Source organism: Coffea arabica, chromosome 1e, assembly GCF_036785885.1.
Source record: "Coffea arabica cultivar ET-39 chromosome 1e, Coffea Arabica ET-39 HiFi, whole genome shotgun sequence".
Taxonomy (NCBI): Eukaryota; Viridiplantae; Streptophyta; class Magnoliopsida; order Gentianales; family Rubiaceae; genus Coffea; species Coffea arabica.
Window position 1 is genome coordinate 30,532,643 of NC_092311.1, and position 19,919 is coordinate 30,552,561.

At 35.5% G+C, this 19,919-nt stretch overlaps 1 protein-coding gene and 1 long non-coding RNA gene across 2 annotated transcripts; both read right to left on the minus strand.

Annotated features, from left to right (window-relative positions):
• Positions 1–3,659: 3,659 nt before the first annotated feature.
• LOC140016649 (WAT1-related protein At5g64700-like) lies at positions 3,660–10,965 on the minus strand. The gene is made up of 7 exons (XM_072070225.1): positions 10,420–10,965; positions 10,037–10,099; positions 4,984–5,100; positions 4,527–4,761; positions 4,248–4,406; positions 3,979–4,130; positions 3,660–3,897 (listed from the first exon to the last, which is right to left on the minus strand). Exons 1-7 carry the CDS (start codon positions 10,608–10,610, stop codon positions 3,660–3,662), a joined length of 1,155 nt encoding a protein of 384 aa, XP_071926326.1. The 5' UTR covers positions 10,611–10,965.
• Positions 6,272–8,768, minus strand: LOC140021395 (uncharacterized). Its single transcript, XR_011825157.1, has 3 exons — positions 8,591–8,768; positions 7,156–7,218; positions 6,272–6,506 (listed from the first exon to the last, which is right to left on the minus strand). It is a non-coding gene; the product is annotated as an uncharacterized lncRNA (long non-coding RNA).
• Positions 10,966–19,919: the final 8,954 nt, after the last annotated feature.

Below are 19,919 nucleotides of genomic sequence, written 5' to 3' on the forward strand. Positions count from 1 at the left end.
ATGAGGGCATTTTAGGATTTTCATTAAACTTTTTTTACCCTATTTTAAGATTTGGTTACTAAAAGTGTCAAATCAAGAGAGTAAGTGTAATTTATAAAACTTTAAGGAAGTTTAGTGAAATTAATAAAAACCTCAAGGGAGGTTTTTGAAATTATCCCTAACAATAAACCTATGATCAAACTCGTCTTTTACTACTGATCAAACAAAAGAGAATATAAAAAAGGTGGCTAGGTTGTTGGCTTTTTGTCCAATTTAGACAAAGTTCTTGCTCTCATAAGTATAAACAACTTAATTAACCGTAGATAGAGACGAAAAAGCTTAAATAAAAATCATTAGCACCAGAACGAGTATCTCCATTCTACTGTTTATTCACACATTAATTTCAATTAGATATGTAGTGACATACCCATTAAGTTAAGTAAATGGAGACATTACCCAATTGAAAAATGAAAACATAAAATTTCATAGGGTCTATCTATTATGCACTCGTTAGGATGTGTACTAGATATTAAATTTTTGGAAAAATAAATTTAATTAATGAGAGAGTATGAATGCAATAGACAATAATAATTGTTAGTGCATGTATTCACAAAATAGGTTGTGTGAGAACCCGTAAATTTCCTTATTTCTAGGCCTTATTTTAATTATTTGCACGCTTTTTATGCATTTTCTTTATTAGAAAATTTTCTAAATAATTTTTATGAGTAAATATAGTTTTTAGATGATTTTTCTAGTATCAGTTAGATTTTGAGAAATTAAGAACGTATATCGGACGTGGGACCCACTAGTGCGAAAAGTTCGAAAAAATTCGGCCAGTTAGGTTAAGTTTTGGATACTGGGTTTAATTTATCGGGTGTTAAGAGATAATTAGAGGTTACCAAGTGAATTGGTGTGAGAGGAACAAAGAGATAGAGATGCATTTAATGAAGTGACAAGTGTCACATGGAGAATAAGTCTTGAGTTATGACTACTATTCATCCTTTTACCATTTAAATCAAAAATTGACCAAAATTCACCCTTATTTCCAAGCTTCTTGGCCGGCTCTTTCTCAAGAAAAAAGAAGAAAAACTACTCAATTTTCTTACCTTCAATCTTGCTCAATCTTTCATTCCAACCGGTTAATCTTCAAATTACTCCATAAAACCTATTAGTTTAGGGGTATTTAGGTGATTGGTGAAGTTGTTTGGAAGCTTAAGGTGCTAAGTGGTCTCTTTTCTTTGGTTACTAAGGTGAGTAGTGAAGGAACCCCTCTCCTCTATCTAATGATGGTTAATTCATGACTTGTGGTAGCTTAAGGAATGTGATTAGGTGTTATTTCTTGATTTTGGTGGAGATTGATGACATTTTCTATTTAATCATGATTTTTCTGATTTAATATGATTCATATGGTGTGGCTTTGTATGATGATGGGAATTGATCTAGAATGAAGCTAGAAGGTGTAAATTATGGTTAATTGCAGGAAATTTCTGTTTTGGAAGGAAATTGTGAAAGTTAGGGTTTCATTCCCCCTCATTCTACCTGGCACTGTTTATCATAGTTAGAGGCCGAATTAGCCTTGGGTTAAAACATGAAAGTTGTAGGGAATGATATTTTAGAGATGTCTACAAAATTTCAGGTCAATCGGAGTAGCGTAGCTTATGTAAAGACTGAAATATCCCTGCTGCCCTATTTCTAGCCGAACTTGATAATTGCTTCTGTAATTGGTTAATTTGGTTGGGAATACTTCTGATTTGGTTATTGACGCCTTCTTAAGAAATGTAACCTGGTGTCTTATCTTTCGGATGGCTTTGGAATCACTTGATTTGGACTTAGGTAACCTGAATTACGGTTCGTTAACCAGAATGCGGTTTGTTAACCTGTTTTTACGGTTCTGGTTTAGTATATTGAATTTTTGACCTAGTTGCACTATGAACTGGACTGAGTAGCCTTCTTCAACATTGTAGCCCTACCTCTTAGCTTCTAAACGGTATGTATTGCACCTCCATCCGATAATCGTAGTGCCAATGGTGCCAAACCCGCAAAATGATGTCAAAAACTATTTTTTTATGGTTTAGAGCTTCATTCCATTTCCGGATTTCCCTGGTTTACTCTAGTGCTTATACATTCTTATGGAGCCCTATTTTGGTAGTATGTGGAATTGGTTTATGACTTGTAATCGAGTCTTATTGTGCTTATTTGAATATTTTAGGGCGTGACGGTAAGTAAAGACGCTCTTTGGGCGGAAATTTACGAAATTCCACTTGCTTGCTTGGTGAGTGTACTACTCACTTGCTTGTTACTGTGTGGCTTTGTCTATTTGAACTGGATGCCTTGAATGCTTATTTGCACTGTTGAAACTTATTAAAGTGAGGGTGTACTTGATCGCTCTCACCCCTTTTGTATTATATACGACTGTTTACCGTGAAATTGAATGATACAAGCAAATACTTGAATTGGTGTCGTATGGACGAGTATCCAACGGCCTTACTGTTATCACTGAGCTCAACCCTATTGGTGGTCAATTGAATCGAGCCGGCAAGGGTTTGGTCGTGGAAATTGACGAGCCATGGGGACTGTTATATGGAATCTTGTAGTATGAGACTCTCGATTCCGGTATACTCGAGTATTACCAAATTTGTACTGTATGGAGTTCGGGCCCGGTAGGGGTATGTTGGGTGGAAGGAATGGAAGTAAAGTGGAGCCTACGGTTGGTTACTCGTAAACATTGACGGAGGGTCAATGAAGTCCGATCAAGTATACAAGCAAGGAAAGGGGCTCTTGAGAGCTGTCTGTATCCTTTTACCAACTTTATTGATGTGTACTCTTGGCTTACTTTTATTAGATGAATTGGAATGAAATGCTATCTGCTTATATGATCTTCGTTGCTTGAGTGGTAGTGTCTCACTGGGCGTAAGCTCACTCTATTTCTTTTATTTTCCTTACAGGAATTTGAATACTTTTGGAAAGGCTATGCATGTTGGTTGCCGAGTTGAGCTTATGTGAATGTAATTTGAGCTTATGTGAATGTAATTTGAGCTTATGTGAATGTAATTTGAATAGCTCCTTTTGGGCAAAACCCTAAATGTATTTTGATCCAATTATCTCCCTTTTGTTTTGTAAATTTACAAACGTATGTGTATAACACTGTTTTAACCCCGTTTATGTGTCCTATTTAGTTGGGAATGTTTTTCCGAGTTATATGACATGGCACCCACTATTCACCGACGGTTTAGTTTGCATTTGGCTAATTTGCGATTTCGGCTTGTGTGAGCGCGGATTATTTTTCCGAAACGTCTTAGATCGTGTTTGCCTGCACCGTTAGTCCTGGCGAGAGTTGGGCAGGCAGTCCGCTAACCTCTTTGGTTCGCCTTATGGGAAAGTGGGGCTGTCACAGGTTGGGTCTGATTAAAGTATGTTAAAAAAATATCCATTGGGTACCTATTATAAAGCCAATTTCATATATCATCAATAGATAACCACTTGCATGTATGTTCTGTGTATAGAAACTATATTAGTAGAAAGTATGAAACGGAGATGGTCAAACAGCAATTTGCAAGTTTCAATCAGGAAATTAAGCGGCTGCAACTCAAAAGATTTTCTCAAAAGAAACAAGATAAAGGAAAAACAATTCCCTTGCAAAAGTAAGGTACTTTTTAATGTCAATGAGGTATAATATTTATTTATCCAGCAAGGCCCTCAACCCTGGTTAGAACAGCTGCATCCGTCTGTTGCTCTTTGTTTCCATATTTTATGTCATCTTGAGGAGAAAGTGCTGGCACTACAGTAGTTGCAGATTCAACTGACCTTTTTTCTACTTCACCGTTAGCACGTATAGTCTTGAATATTGCTTTGGTCTCCTTATTCTTTGCCCAAAGGAAAGAGTACAAGCCCACAATGATAAGGAACATACCAAGCAAGCTACAACAATAATTATAATCTCCAATTAATTGTGAAAAGAAACTTATACATACTCCAATTTACTTATAAAATGATGTTTACCTTCCAATGGTGATTACTTCCCCAAGGAAGAATGCTTCTGCGATGGCCACAAATACGAGAGATAAGGGGTTGAACATAGAAGGATAAGTTGGGCCTCGTTTTGATATAGCCCAAGAAATCAAGCAAAATGATACAGATGTGGCCAACGATCCCTGTTATGACAATTACGATACTTAATTAGTTAATATCCTATACTAGCAAGTATATTTATATTTTTCAAATCCATAGCCTTGAAAATGTTGGAATAAAAGATTTGATTAGACTCTTACCGAGTAAAAGATAGTAACTAACTCTAAATTCCATCCTAAATGCCAAGCTGCTTTGGATCTATCTATGCACAGCCCAACAGCTACTTGTTGCACTGATGCTATGATGCAAGTATAGAATGTTGACCAGAACTTGTAGGGGAATAGTTGGAATAACTTAACCTAACAGAAATCCAACAAAATCATGTCATCACAGATTATAAATCTAATTACTAATCTACTAATCCTTATAACAGTTTATAACATCACATTTTTCTGAAACCATGCAGTTACATGGATTACCTGTGATATGAAACACAAACTATAGGATAAGCAGCTGCAAACTAGAAATATTGTTCCCCGAGTCCACTCGCGAGGCTTAGTGGTTTTCAGTATGGAAAGTTTCTCCACGTTAAGGTGAGGGACGTGGAATGCCTTGCCCTTGTAAAAAGCAATAACAAGTGCACCACCAAGGCATAATATTGCAGCCATAGTCTTTATTTTACCAGCTCTGGTATTCAGCCGCAGTTCTTCTATTCTACAACCATTCACTATAAAGCATGCAGATGGGGGAAAATCAAAATGGATGGTCATTTTTTCTTCATTTTCTTTTCTGATGGCAAATCCCATTCAATGTGGTCGGATGCCAATCCAAATTTTATTAATATAAATAAAAAAAGACAAGAAGGGGGACATAAATCAAAATAGATGGTTCTTTGTGCTCTAGAAAGATGGAAAACAAGATGGTTGCGGAGACTACCTCAGAATTGTTGAGAGGAGAAAAGTGACTATGGGAATGAGGTTGAGGAAGTTTGTTGTGTACGTGGCTGTGGTATCCCCTAGGCCATAATAGAAAAGTCCCATCGCCATGGTTATCCTGAACAAAGTAGACATGTTGTACATTCTTCGGAAGCAATTGACGAAGGACAAAAAAAGCCCTTGGAGATGATGATACGAAAAAGCATGCATGTTTGGGACATTTATTCCTGAGTTGAATTATGTGACACGCATTGATACATTTCTCGCAAACTAATCTAACAAAGGTACAATTTACCTCCAAAAGATCGTGTGCAATGCACCAGTTGATTTAGCGCAAATTTAAACGTAAGATTAAGTCCTAAGATAGGTACTACGTATTGGTGAGAAAGGGAAAAGGAAAAAAATCCTAATAATAGGTATGTGCTGAATCTTAATTTCTTTGCCACCAATTATGGTACCATGATCTCACCTTAACATTTGTAGGGTAATTAAGCCACCATTCGAAGGTCAACAAAATTAGCAAATGACCAAAATCTAGAAATAATAGACTGCGTGCACCTATTTCCTGCTCAAAGCTTTGCAAACTTGAAAATAGTCAGAGTAAGAAGGTTTATAAAATTGGAGTTAGGATCCATTTAAAAAATGAAGAAGAAGAAGAAGCAGATTAAAGAAAGAAATGTAAAGGACAAAAATCTTTTCCTTGGATTCCCATAAAATTCTAATTTTGGTTCCGTTTCACATTTATCCTTATCCCATCCCGACACTGTGAAGTGTGAACCAAAAAGTGGTACCACTTATTTAGCATTTTTTTTGTTGTGGCTACTATTAGAACTACATTTCATTTCCCATGAAAAAAGAGACCAGGATTGCACTGTCGCTATAATAATGTCTAATAAGAATGTTGCAACTAATTAAATCCTACACTAATACATTGTAGTACAACTAGCAGGCCGGGATTTTTAATCTCCACGGAAGCACGAAAAGCAAATTATAATTCCATTGACCGTTTTACCAATTAACTTTTGTAACTATTGAACTTTGGTCCAATGGTCATGAAAAATTCAAATTTCACCTGATATAATAGTACAACTACATAGTCTAGAGGGTCACCTTTGGCCCCTATACAAGTTCAGTTGGACTAGTGGAGTAGATTGTATACCAATTTACTTTTGTATACCAATCAAATACTGACAGATTAGCTATCTCTGTGACAACCCCACCTTCCCCTAAGGCGAACCAAAGGGTTCGGCGGACCGCCTGCCCAATTCTCGCCAGGACTCACTCACTCATAGCTCAAGAAAAATAACGTACATCTATAGAAAATAAATAACACACCCATTTCAACTTAATATATACATTGATGCTCAAATCCAGATACAAAGCTTCTACGTACCAAAATATTTCAAAGTGTTTACAATTCGAGTACAATCAACCCTAGTCGGGTACTAGCGTGAGTACAAATTCAAAATTTAAAACAACTAGCCTACGCTAGTCTGTACACGTCTCACGCCTCGCTCGTACCCCCTGTAAGGAGAACAAATGATGTGGAATGAGCTAAAAATCCAGTGAGGTTCCAGACACATAAACAAACAATGAGTTCAATACATTAACCATAGATAGCAAGTAATTCCAGAAACATGACAATATAAAGCAATAATAACATTCATTAAAAGGATACGTGCTCACATGGAGCCATTCATTCATTCATTCTCCTTTCATTTCCTTATTCTTCCATTCGTTTGAAAATGCATTTTGATAAGTAAAACCCTTCATTTACATTGACATTCGTTCATTCATTTCATTTAACCCCCTCCTGGACGTTGGCCAGGCTCCACCAGACTATAAGGTAATACTTGAGTATACCAAACGTTCACCCAGGATCACCAAATCGCCCGACCGAGTCCGCTTCTGGCTCGAGTCGACCGGCAACGAAGGGCAAGGGCCCAATTCAGCCAAACGGCTTACATTCATGCGCAACTAGCATTTAATTATTTAATCATTGAAAATTTCACATTCATTTAGATCGAGTGCGATAAAGTACACACTCGCCTAGAAAACTCATTTTAAGCAATCATTGAAAACATTTAACATGTTATCATTCGTTCATAACAAGTCATATAATCAAGAACAAGCCACAAAGTCAATGAAAATATAACAAACAAGGAACACTCACCTGTTTAAGCAAAATAACATCCAAAGTATCCTTCCGGATAACACCCTTAATCACCAAGGAACCCTAATAGAATCAAAGGAACACATTATGCTTCAACCATCAAAGATTTAAGTGATTTAAAGAAAATTGGAATCCGTACTAGTACCAAATATAAATATGATTTTGGTAGTGAAAAAAAAAGGACATTTAAACCAAAGGACATGAGTAAAATATTTGTAAAACTTTAAAATCTCCATTTGAGTCGAAGTGACAAAGAAAACGTATTTCTATTAGTCGAAAATTTCATTTTTCCAAGGGTACAAGTTTCGGCTAAGTTCTAACTTATATACCTCGATAAAAGATGACGCAAATACCCTAGATGATTCAAGTGGTATTCGCTCTCAAGCCTTACTCAAATCGCAAGTATATCTACCTAGTTCTTGAGCGTAAATTTGGGCAGCAGGTCCTTTGTATTTACCTATTTTCCAGCCATTTATGGCTTCATTCTTTTCTGCAATCAGCTCCAAAGTCATATACAAAATCATCTCATTTCAATAGCCATTCAATAGGCTCAAGGTCATACAAGTACAAAATCAAACTAGGAAAATGTGCGGAAATGAAGTTTAAGTTATAAAACAAAAGACATATTTGCCGTCACTTAGCGTAACGGGCACAACCGAAACTACGTTTATCGGATTAGGGTGAAATTTATACCGTTTCGAAGCTAAGACAGAGTGATACAACTTTGATGAAGACTACTCAGTCCAGTTCATAGTGTATCTAGGTCAAAAGTCTGGATTACAGAACCAAAATCTCACATTCGGGCTAGTTAACCGCACTATGCGTAAACGACAATAACTCAGGTTACTGAAGTCTAATCGAGGTGATTCCAGGGGCGTTGGAAAACTAAGACATCGTACTACAACTTTCATGTTTTGGCTAAATGCTAATTCAGTACGCATCAGGGTGAACAGGCGCGGACAAATTGGTGAAATGTCAAAACCGTCCCTAAAGTTCTACCTATGGCAGTCAGGGTTTGTTTGTCTTTTCACATGCTACAGTGCTTGGATTGAGCTGAAAATTTATAGGAACTTATAAAACATCATTATCTACAACTTTTATGTTTTATGCTAAGCCTAATTCGGCCTCTAACATGGTGAACTAGAACCAGGCAGAACAGAGTGCATACTAATTTCAATTCTGGAAATTTGCTACAATCAAGATATAATTCTCATTTCTAGTTTAAAACCATCACTACCAGCTCATATACAAGCTTGTATACATCATATACCATCCATACAACAAGTATGAGAAGGAAATCATTCAAACCCTAACTCAAGTGCATCACCCCAATCATCCAAATTCTCTTGATTTAAGTATCACAATCACAAATACAAGTTACTAAAAAAGTCCAACATGATTAAGGGAAAAAGAAAAGAGTGGTCAACCATTTTACCTCAAAACTAGAGCTTGCTAGTGTTCTCCTTCACTTCCCCTTGAAATTTTTAGTTCCCTAAGCTTCCCAAGCTTCCAATTTACAAGTTAATCGGTTTAGAATCTTGTTTTTTTCACTCAAATGGTGCAAATCAAGATGAAATGAAGTTGTTTTTCTCTTGCTCACTCTCTCTCTCTTGTTCACGGCTAGGAGGAGAAAAATGAGGGCAATTTGTGTGTTTTTTGATGATAAATATGGACGAAAATTGGTTGGTCAACACTTAAGGGATGGTTGCCACTTGTCGCAACCAAAATTCATCTCAATTTTTTTTTTATTTTCTCTTGTTTTCTTGGTCAAATATTGTGGCTGATGTATGAGATATTTTGAGGGTTAATTAGCTGAAATAAAATGAGAAGATTAAGGTAATAAAGTATGGGTCAAGTGGTGTGTTTACCCGGTAACAAACGGTACCCGTCGGTCCAACCCGTTTTTCCTTATTTCGCACGTACTAGGGTTTTAACTTATAATTCACTAACTTATGATTCTTACTTCTAATCACACACTTTTTCTTGTCTCAAACTCACTCTTAATCATCAAATTTAGTACACTCTCCGTACCAGATAGTCACACCACGGATAGGCGTAAAACCCCTAATTCGCGCTAACTTAAAATCGAAAAGAGAAAACCCTTACTTCTATATTCATTTGCACTTATTATGGGGTGATTAGATAGTAGGGCTAGTATAAAGTAATAATTCCAAATAAAAGGGAATTTTTTAAGAAAAATATAAAGAATTTGCAAGTTCTCACAATCTCGACTGGTATGAGAATTGCCTTTTTTTTCTTGGATTTTGTGGTGCTTTTAAATAATAATCTAATCCTCAAAGCCATTGTGAACTAATTATGGGTAATTGATATTAATCTTGCCATTAAAAGTGTCTCATTGATTAGGAATTTGCCATCTTGGCAGTGGTATTATCACTCAATCTAGAGAACTGGATTTTAACGTTTTCAAGACGCAACAAAATAACTAATAAGAAAGAATATAGCTAGTGAATCCAGGAAATACTTTTAATCCTCAGCAGAAAAAAAGAAAGAAACAGGGTAAATTTTGTTTGTTAATTTTAGCGTTAAAAATGCAAGTTATAATCTCACTAGGTTTAATCTTCTATAATCAAATGCTGACACATACTCTGACAGGCCAACCTAATATTATTTATAACTTGGACAAATTACCCTGCTTTTCAAAAGGTTAGTCATCAATACTATTTGTAGGTTCTCCTTTTCAGGCTTCTACTAAATTATATGGTCATATTCTTGAATAAGTTAGTTTACAATAAGGGCAGCTGAAGCTCACGGTTTCCTCAAGTAATTTGTCCATTTGTATAGACTATTGCTCTTGTTAGTTGCTATTGAAAGGAAACACATGATTAATTACGAAATGTACTACAAGAGTAGGGATGCATACCCGGTTAGTGCAACCACAAATAGCCAGAAGAAAATCAACCAGCTCAGCTTCTTTCCATTGCCTCTGCATTGTGGTCCAATTACAAGCATCATTTCATGTCACAGAACAGCATGATTAACAAAATCAGGGATTTTGAACAACAATAAAACCAATGTTATTAAGGAGCTAGAAAGAAAACTGAAGAGGTGAAGTCGGGAGTGGGAGAAGAGCTAGCAAGGGAATTAACAAGAATCAATCAAGAATCATATAACGTTGGTTATATACTGTTAAGTCCCCTGCTAGCTCTCCTCCCACTCCCGACTTCAACTCTTCAATTTTCAAAAACAAGCTAAAATTGTTATCAAGATTGATAAAATGGGACGGAGGTAGCACTAGTTTACGACCTTTCCCAGAAAAGAGCAAAAGGAGCAACACAAATAGCACCCACGACATGCCGATAGAACACGTAAGCGAAAATGAAAGAGCCTTGGTTCAGTATCAGTCTTGACAGAAGCTGCAACCCTGTGGCGATTGCTTGTACCATGAGCATGCCGGTAGCAAGTCTCCCACCCTGAATCCATTTCTTCACTGCCATCCTTCCCCACTAAATGTCTTTGTTTCTTTCTTTCAATGCAGTTTCTCCAACTCTCGTTCTCTCTAAATTCAGAGATCAATCAGCTAACACAGGAACCCTAGCTGTTTCTGTTACACGTACAACGCCATCATCACACCCTGGAAATCTGATCTGAAAAAGAGAGCAGAAATTAATTATGCATGGTTTCTTGGCTTTCTTGATCAGTTCTATTGCTCCTCCTCGACCATGCTGCAAAATTGGCGATTCAAATGTTTAGGATGTTGGGAAGCTACACACTAAAGAAGTACTAGCAGTAGGTAAATACTAGTAAGAGATTATCGGGAAATAGCTAAGGGAACAAACTCTTTAAAGCCAATTGGGAATGGGTGATAATTTTTATGCCTACTCTGTCGAGTCTTTTCTTGGCTTGTTGAATAGGAGGAGGCAAAACATATATATATATATATATGTGTGTGTGTGTGTGTGAGAGAGAACATTTTGGCTTCTGAGTTTGCTAGGAGTCTAGGACTAGTGTCAGTATTTACGTGTCCAATCCAAAATTCTTTTGTCCATTTAGTTGTTACTCCTCTTTGCAAGAAAACAAAGTTCAGAGAACTTTTAGCTAGCTGTTCCAAGTTCCTCATAAATGCACATACAAATTACACTAATTTAAACGATCCACACAAAGTTTAATCAAACACAAAAATATACATATAAGATGAATAAAATGAATTTTCCCCAAAATGATTCAAAACATAACGAAATTATCTATCTACAGTTGGAACATACAAATACTATCTGATTATTTAACTCTACAACAAATAGACCTACAAACTCAAGTTGGGACATGGTGATCAAGCCTTCTTGCCATGGAATGGGGCATCTATACTATACGAATTCAAGAAAGGGAAGCAAGTACAAACTGCAAGACACATAGGTCATGTGTTTTAGACTTCAAGAAGGGAAGTTACATTTTGCATGCTTACATCATAGACATCGTGAGAAACTGGTAACTGGAAATTGTAACAAACTGTAATGGTTTGACGGAATTGACGGAATCTTTAGTTTCGTTCATGTAATTGATGTTATCTTGTGTTTCCTCCGACAAATGGGTTTGTATGACCTTTCCTTCTCTCAATCTGTCTTTGGAGATAATTAAAATAGTACTAGAATCAATTAATCCTTCCTATTTTTTTTTCTACCGCATTTGGTTTTCTGATTTCCTAGGATAGGATTCAAGTATAATGGGGTTCCTGTGGTTTTACTACTTTTTAATTTTAGTTCACACCAAAAAAAAAAAAATTGCAACCAATAAAGCGAAAACAAAGAAATAAGTTGAGAATGTTTAGGTGAAAATGTGCAAGAGAAACTAGGAAAGGAAAGAGAAAACAAAGAGGGCAAGCAGCGGGCCCACAAAAATTGATGCCAAATACTTGAGTTTACTTGTGAAGGTAATTTTGACAATTAATGCAACATCGCTATTGCAAGAAAATTCTTACTCTGACAATATCGCTAGCCTTGCACGAAAGATCTCAAGTTGTTCACTTAATGAAGACCCTTTAGACCCTCTGTTCAAGTTATAAAGCAATTAAATCTTTAAGGGATCTGCATTTTTTTCAATGGAAATCTTCCATCAATTACAAAATTATTATTTGTGGATATGCTCCTATTTTTTGTCCCAACAATCTATGCTAAAAAGAAAAAAAAAGCAAGAATTGAAGGAGTAGTTTTATTCATTTCTCCCTAGATTTACAGCAAAAAAGAAAAAACAGTAAGAATTGAGAGAGTAATTTGACTCAATCGATGAAAGAATTCAGAGTTGTGTACCTTTCCTGTTCCTGATTTTCAGCATCTTTTAGTACACTTGATATGTTGTGTGAACAGGACTCATTGTCATGCCACAACGCCACCCCTGGCCCCTTCTTCGATCATCGAACTAGCAATCCTTGTACCAGAAGCCTTCAAACTTTTGGTCACGGTGACTGTACCCAAACTATATGCACAAAAGATTGTGGTACCTGCATTGCATTTGCTTTTGGTGGCATTGAAGAGTTATGTAACAGTGGAGTTCGGGGTAGGGTACTCCTTAAATATGGTGCATCAAGTATGAGAATTATCCTCATTAGGCCTCAGGTCGTGTGGTCGAATCTCGCCTTGTCAACAATCTCTGGTTCCTTAGTGGGGCGGGGGCAAGGCCCAGTGGAGAACTAGTCTGGTGCCAATGCAGTCGGATACCCCACTGAAGGAATTAAAAAAAGTATGAGAATTATCTGTTTTCAAACTAAATTTTGGAGAAGGCAACAAATGAATAACGTGTTATAATTACTTACAATCCAACGATCAACTAACTGGTATTCATAAAATAATTTTTTTTTTACTTTGGATCAACTAACTGGCATTTATAAAATAATTTTTTTTTTTTTACTTTGCTATCCAGCATGGATGATATTACAATTATTGTCTAGTGCTATCTTCATTTGTATTCAAGCATGGCAGTATGAGATGAGTTTAAAAAGTGTATAGTATTTTCAGTACTCTTTCTACATTGTAAATGGAGTAGTTTGAACTTTGATTATTAATATTGTACTTCTAAAGCTAGAAGTCCATTTAATCCCCATAGTAAGGAAATCTTTTACTGTACAACCAGTGTTTTGAAAACCGGACCGGACCGGCCGGTTCGACCGGTTGAACCGCGAACCGGCCATTGCACCGGTCCGGTTCTATGCTTGTGTTGACTTTGCCAGAAACCCGGTCAAACCCGGTAAAAACCGTGTGAACCGTGTGAACCGTATCGAACCGGATTGAACCGGTTTTCGAGTTTTCTCTTTTTTTTTTTTTTTTTTTTTTTTTTTTTTTTTACTTTTTGCAAAATGCTTCTATCAAGATTCGAACTCAAGACTTTTGCAATAGAAGACCAATGTAGTAACCATTGCACCATCACATCTTATTTGCTTCATTTGATAACTTATTTATATAAAACAAACATCTATATTTCATTTTTCCATTTTTCTTACAAAATTTCATCCTCTCATGACTCTTTCTTTTTAATCTTCAACTCTCTCTTTCTCTCTCATCTTTTCTTTTGTCACTTCCTTTTTAATCAAACCTCTTTAATTTTAATATATTGATGTTTTCTTCTATCTTTTAATTTTGTTTTTATCCATTAAATTGAAAAAGTTAAAAAAGAATTATTTTTCTTTAACCCAAATTATTTAATGCCACAACCACTCACTTTTATCTCATTTTTTGTTTCTTATCAAGTTTGCATTTCTATTTTCGATTCTCTTGACTTCTTTCGAACTCCAAACTTCCTTTTTTAAATTACAATCTTTAAATGTCAAAGACGTAAATTAAAATTTAAGTTCACAATGTCAAATTCTCATAGACGTGAATTTTATATAATTTCAAAATATTGTGATATTTTTTGGTTGGATTTAAGATTTTTTTGGTAGATATAATTGAAATTAAGATGAAATTTATTTGTTTTAACTTATAATTTAAAAAATTTATTTTTGAAAATCCAAATTATTCAAAAATAGTGAACTTTTCATCATATAAAGTTTTAAATTAGTCCATTGCATGTCTTATTTTGTGCATATATATATTTATATAAATTATTTTTAAAAAAATTTATTGAACCGAGGTTGAACCGGTCCGACCGGTTGAACCTCGACCCTTTCACCTCACCGGTTCAATTGACGGTCTGGGTTTTAAAACATTGTGTACAACTACGTGAGTCATTGAGTCTCTGTAAGCAATACCATTACTTAATTTCAGGTGAGACCCAATTGTCCCCTTGCTCAAAAATTGATGCCACAAACATTGAATTTATCACTTTGAAAATTATGATTTCTTCTAGGATTATTGGCATGGTAAAGCACAATGATACATGATTAATTGCAATCTAAAAGCAAACTGCATAATTAATTCCTATTTCTGGTTGTCCAAAATTAATAAGGCACTATGCACCAAGTTACCATTTGAGGGCAATTGCAAGATTACCTTACGATAAAAAGGAAAGCTTCGACGTACACACAAACATATACTTAAGAACAAAGAAAGGACATAAACATGATCGACTACATAGATTCAAATAAGAACAACTATATGCAAAATTTAAAATGAAATCATAGACAGTGAAACATAAGTAAGGAAGAAAAAAATACAAGTGATCATAGACAACGATAAATAAAGAATGATTCTGTTGAGGTCCGGCTAAGAATGGGCTGAACTCGTAGAATTTTTCGAATGTGCCAAATATTCAGGCTGATACTCTATTAAATCATTTTTAACTAAACCTTGACTATAAGCTAAGGAGTACCTACCCAATTAGTCATAATTACTATCCAAGAGATTGAGCATTGTTTATGCTATTTCTGTAATTTACGCCCTTACCACCATCTTCTGAAAAAAAAAATTCTGTTGACTTGATTTATAGACTAACTTATAGATTATGTGGTGTATTTTGATAGCCACATTGGCATGGTGATATATAGACATGTCAAAATGGGTGATTTAAGCGGGTTTGAGCGGATCATAATTAGGTAAATTGGCACAATTGCCATCAACCATTTATACTCATTTAAATAAATGGGTATCTATTCATACCCATTTAATAAATAGGTATGGGTATATGCAGTTACTCATTTATGAGTTATTTAAAATTTTACTTTTTTTTCTATTTTTTCGTATGTTGTTTGATAAAAAATAATGGTATTTTATTGTTATTAGATTGGTTAAAAATTTAAATTTATTTGCTTAACACTCACTAAAAATTGAGTTTAAATATATAATTATTTTTAAATATGTACAAATGGGTCAGCCGAATCAATGCATTAACCTCCAAATTAAACGGATTAATTGGGTACCCATTTAGACCCATTCAAAATTAATGGACGAGTTTGGGCAGATCAAGATAATTAGATTGTAATTGACACCTCTGATGATATATAATAATGTAGTAGAAGTAATATGAATAATAATATATAATGATACAAGAGAATTGTTATAGTTATATTGCATATACGACGTAGTCTACAAGTGGACTCAGAGACCAAACTTACACAAGTATTTGCCATCTTTTAAAGCTTTACCAAGTTGGCAAGAAAGAATTCATTTTCTTCCAATATAAATAAAAAAAAAAAACTCATTTTCTTCCCTTTTGCCCCTCTCCCTCGAGGAGACCAAAAAACCATATTAAATTGTCATGATCAAGTGCTCTACTATTTTTAGTTTGCAACTAAGAATGCCTACACTAAAATTTAGTGTATTCACGATCAAAAAGAGTGTGTAAATTTAAGCAATTTCTTGGTACAAATATGCAAGTTCACATAAAACTTATGTTTGTAATAATTTAGTTCATGAACTTTAATCTTGTCTCACATTGACGCAATAAGAAATACAACTTCAGTGCAATGACATATTATTTATTACTCCAAATAGTACAATTAATGCTGCTCCTTTATTTGATAAATCCTGTCAAACTGCAGCTGTAGCACGCAAGCAAATTTATAAACATGCTTAAGCTTTAATTGGCAGCAGCAAATATAGTACCAATTGTTAACTTCAGTTAAAATTTTTAAGATACCAAAAAGTAGAGTACTCTCCATTATTGCATGCACAGATTCTTCTAAATCCTTGCATATGCATACAAGTCCAATCAGATAGCAATGGCACATAAAAGAATCTGCAACATATTTTCAGGAGGCAATGACATCAATTTGCAGTGTTCCTCAACAACTTTGGTACATTCACAGTGCAACTGAAGCGTCCAAAAATTTCTTCTCCTTCAAGCTTTCAACTGTTTCCTTGATGCTTTGTTCAAAGGGAGCGAATTCAATTCCTAAGCTCTTTGCCTTTTCCTTGGAGACCTGATACTCTGGCACAAATGGCTTGTCATCGGCACACCTACAAGGATCAGACCAAGTGACAGATTTGGTCATTGTCCAGTAAAAACAATCTTATATACATGATATTTTTTGCTTTCTTCAATCTTCATCAGTCTTTCAGGAGTCCAATTAAGTATGTGACAGGTGTCGAACCTGCACAATAATAAATACCTACTCGAAAAAAATACAGATTTTGTATATAGCGGTGAGTAGAGTCGAATCCACAGGGACTGGGGATAATTCGTTTCTTCTAGAATTCAAAGTATGGGGGGTTTTTGGATTAAATGCTAACTAAATAAATTAAATGCAGAAAATAGTAAATTAAAAGAAATAATTAGAGAAACTCTAGCCAAGAGTACACTTCAGAAATAGTTCATGCACTGATCATCGATTCACAGATAATTCCACATTTATTAATAGATTGGTTATAGTTGTCATACACGCGATAAACAACCAACCTTTCCTTACTTTCTCGATAGTTAAGGTACGACCGTTAACTATTTCTCTAACCCAAAAACAACCCTAGGTACGACCGTAGGATTTAATTTCTAGCTTGCATTAAGAATTAGAAAGGCCCAATCCTAACTAACAAACACGCTACGAGGGTTTGTTTAAGTTAGATCGTATGTTTCCCTGACATAAACCCAATTACGTCAGTTGCTACTGGGATAGAGATAACGAACAATTACGGATTCAATTACCCCTATTTAGCAAAATAGCCTATATGAATAATTAATTATTGCGCACTAATCAATCATACACAAGAGCTATAACAATTTAAAACAGAAATCATATAAATACCAATAAATGAGGAAGCGATTAAAATAAATTCGATCTCACAGTAATTGCAGAACCAAATCTTCAGTTGTCCCTTGACTAGAATTAGAAGGTTAGTCCCCCATTAATGGAGAACAACCATGCGCAAAAGCTATCTGAATCTTACAAAATTGTTCCTGGCCAAATCGGCCAACTAGCCAAGGAAAAGTAATAAGAACAAAGTAATTGTGCTCTTTTATTTCTCCCGTGAAAAGAAGATCCGAATTTGTTGCTAGCTCCCGTCTTTATCACGCGGGATCCGTCCTTTTTTCCTCTTCAAAGTCGGCTGGCCTTCCTTCCTTTTCTCCCTAATTCCTTACAAAGACATGCGAAAGTCCCTTTCCTTCCGTCAAACTCAAGCTAGAAAGACTTCCTAATAGTCTAGAATCCTAGTCTGTATGACCCTTCCTAATCTAATAGATTTTCCTAATAAAAAAATAGTTTTCTCATAGTACTCAACTACTAAATAGAAAAAGGCAATAATTATTCCAGCATAGCCTCGGACTTGGAATCGACAATTCTTTGGAAACTGCCTCGTGCGCGTGAGATCTCGAATCTTCTAGACTTGAATGTAGGTCCCGAACGTGCCTCCACTAAATTAGATGGAAATTGTCCCTTTTAATCATGTTTTGGTTATTTTTCCTACAATTAGCACTATTAACCAAATATAAGTAGAATCCATCAATTAATACAATATTTGGCTAAAATAAAAGGGAAAAATAATTATAAATGTAGTAACAAATTATAACCTATCAATTTCCCCCACACCTAAACCATGCTCGTCCTCAAGCATGAGAACAACAAATCAAACAAATAAAATCAAACAATGGCTATTGTTCAAATCTTCTATTGCCAAGATACAATTAAAACATATGTCAAGTATTAGTGGTAATTTTTCAAGCAATATCTCTCCAGTTAGCTTTCAAGATTAAGGACTCTTCTAATTTATGACTAACTAGTCTAAGAATATAAAATATTCAACCAGCATCCATAAGCAAATGGTTCGACTATTAAGCAAAATCTCAACATTAAAATTCAAGGATCAGCGGGCTAACAATTCATTCATATTTTTCACTATTAGCACTTTTTTTTTTTTAGAATATCCCCACTTGATTGATTTTTTTTTGTTTTGTTTTAGGGGGAATGCTTGGTCTTTAGCCATTTAAGCGTTTTGACGCGAACTCCGACATTGGCCAAATGAAGGAACCCGGTTACTCAATTTTTATCGCTAAAAGACCACATACTCATAGTTATCATCGCTTTTTGACGCGAAAGTTAACATTTGTGATGAAGACCTCTGGTTACTAGGCAACGATACTAGCCGAGTATAGCTGAATACTATTCAAAAATAAGCATCAAATTAAAATTAATAATCACACAAATCCGCTTTATTTCTTAAACATGGAGAACTAAGATTAATAGTTGAACCAATTTGCATAAAAAAATGCTAGATAAATATTTACAATACTTAGAGAAATTAACCAAAAAGTGTAAAAGTCACAAAATCTCAAATATTCACCAAAGAGATACCCTTAAACTTAACCATGTCATACTTAACACCTTAAAGTGTAAAATCTTAGCAATAGAAAAATTTGAGACATCTAACCATCATTTATCAAGAATAATCACAAATATGCACAAAGATAGGCAAAAATTGGATAAAATTCAACAAAGTCAAACAAAAAATTCCAACAAAAATACCTACACTTGCACTTTTTCAATAAAATACCAATATAATACTCCCCCCCACACCTAAATCTTGCATTGTCCCCAATGTAAGCACTAAAGAATAAAATTCAAAGCAAAAGGGACAACGAAACTTCCCTGATCATCAAAGGGGGGTTGTGGCACAACTGTAGGTGAGAGGCAAAAGACATGTAGAGCTCGATGGCAAAATTGATGACGATGAAGGCTATGATCGGCAGCTAAGGATGTTAGATGGCTCACGATAGATGAGGAAGAATTATGCGCGATGAGCAGCGATAATCAGGAACCAACGACCCACGTTAAACAACGCAACGGTGGCGGTGGAATTTGAGGTCCTTTGGTTGCGGTCTTGCGGCTGGAAAAGAAAAGAAAGGAATAAAAAGGAAAGGGAGAGTAGAAGAAAAGAGAGAAAGAAAGAAAGAAAAAGAAAAGAAAGGAAATTTTTATTTTTTAAACCACTGCATTAGATGTGGGCACGCCTAACTGCCCTTGAATCTTCTGTCCAACCCACGGAAATAAAGCTCCTTAAGCGTGACCACTTGGCGTGGGCACGCCTAACTACTAGAGAGTTTTCTGACCATTTTTCAGAAATTGAGTTCCTTAGACGTGACCACTTGGCGTGGGTACGCCTAACGACTATAGAGTCTTCTGACCGCAGACGAAAATTTCCTCCCTTAAGCGTGACCATCTGGCGTGGGCACGCCTAACTGCTGGGTAGTCTTCTGTCCGCCAAATTAAAACTTCCTTCCTTAGGCGTGACCAATTGGCGTGGGCACGTCTAATTGCCAACTTCCTGCCACAATAGCAACAAATCACTAAATGCAACTAACACTTAAAAAAAACTCTAAAAACATAAGAAAATTAAAACAAAAGCCTTGGGTTGCCTCCCAAGCAGCACCTTTTTTTAAAGTCTTTGGCT

Excerpts from the sequence above, each read along its gene's own strand:
- LOC140016649 (XM_072070225.1), bottom strand. The coding sequence starts at position 10,610 with ATGGCAGTGAAGAAATGGATTCAGGGTGGGAGACTTGCTACCGGCATG. Across the intron at positions 4,131-4,247 it reads TAGTTACTATCTTTTACTCG|GGATCGTTGGCCACATCTGT; the intron begins GTAAGAGTCTAA and ends TTGTCATAACAG. Across the intron at positions 3,898-3,978 it reads GAAGTAATCACCATTGGAAG|CTTGCTTGGTATGTTCCTTA; the intron begins GTAAACATCATT and ends TTATTGTTGTAG.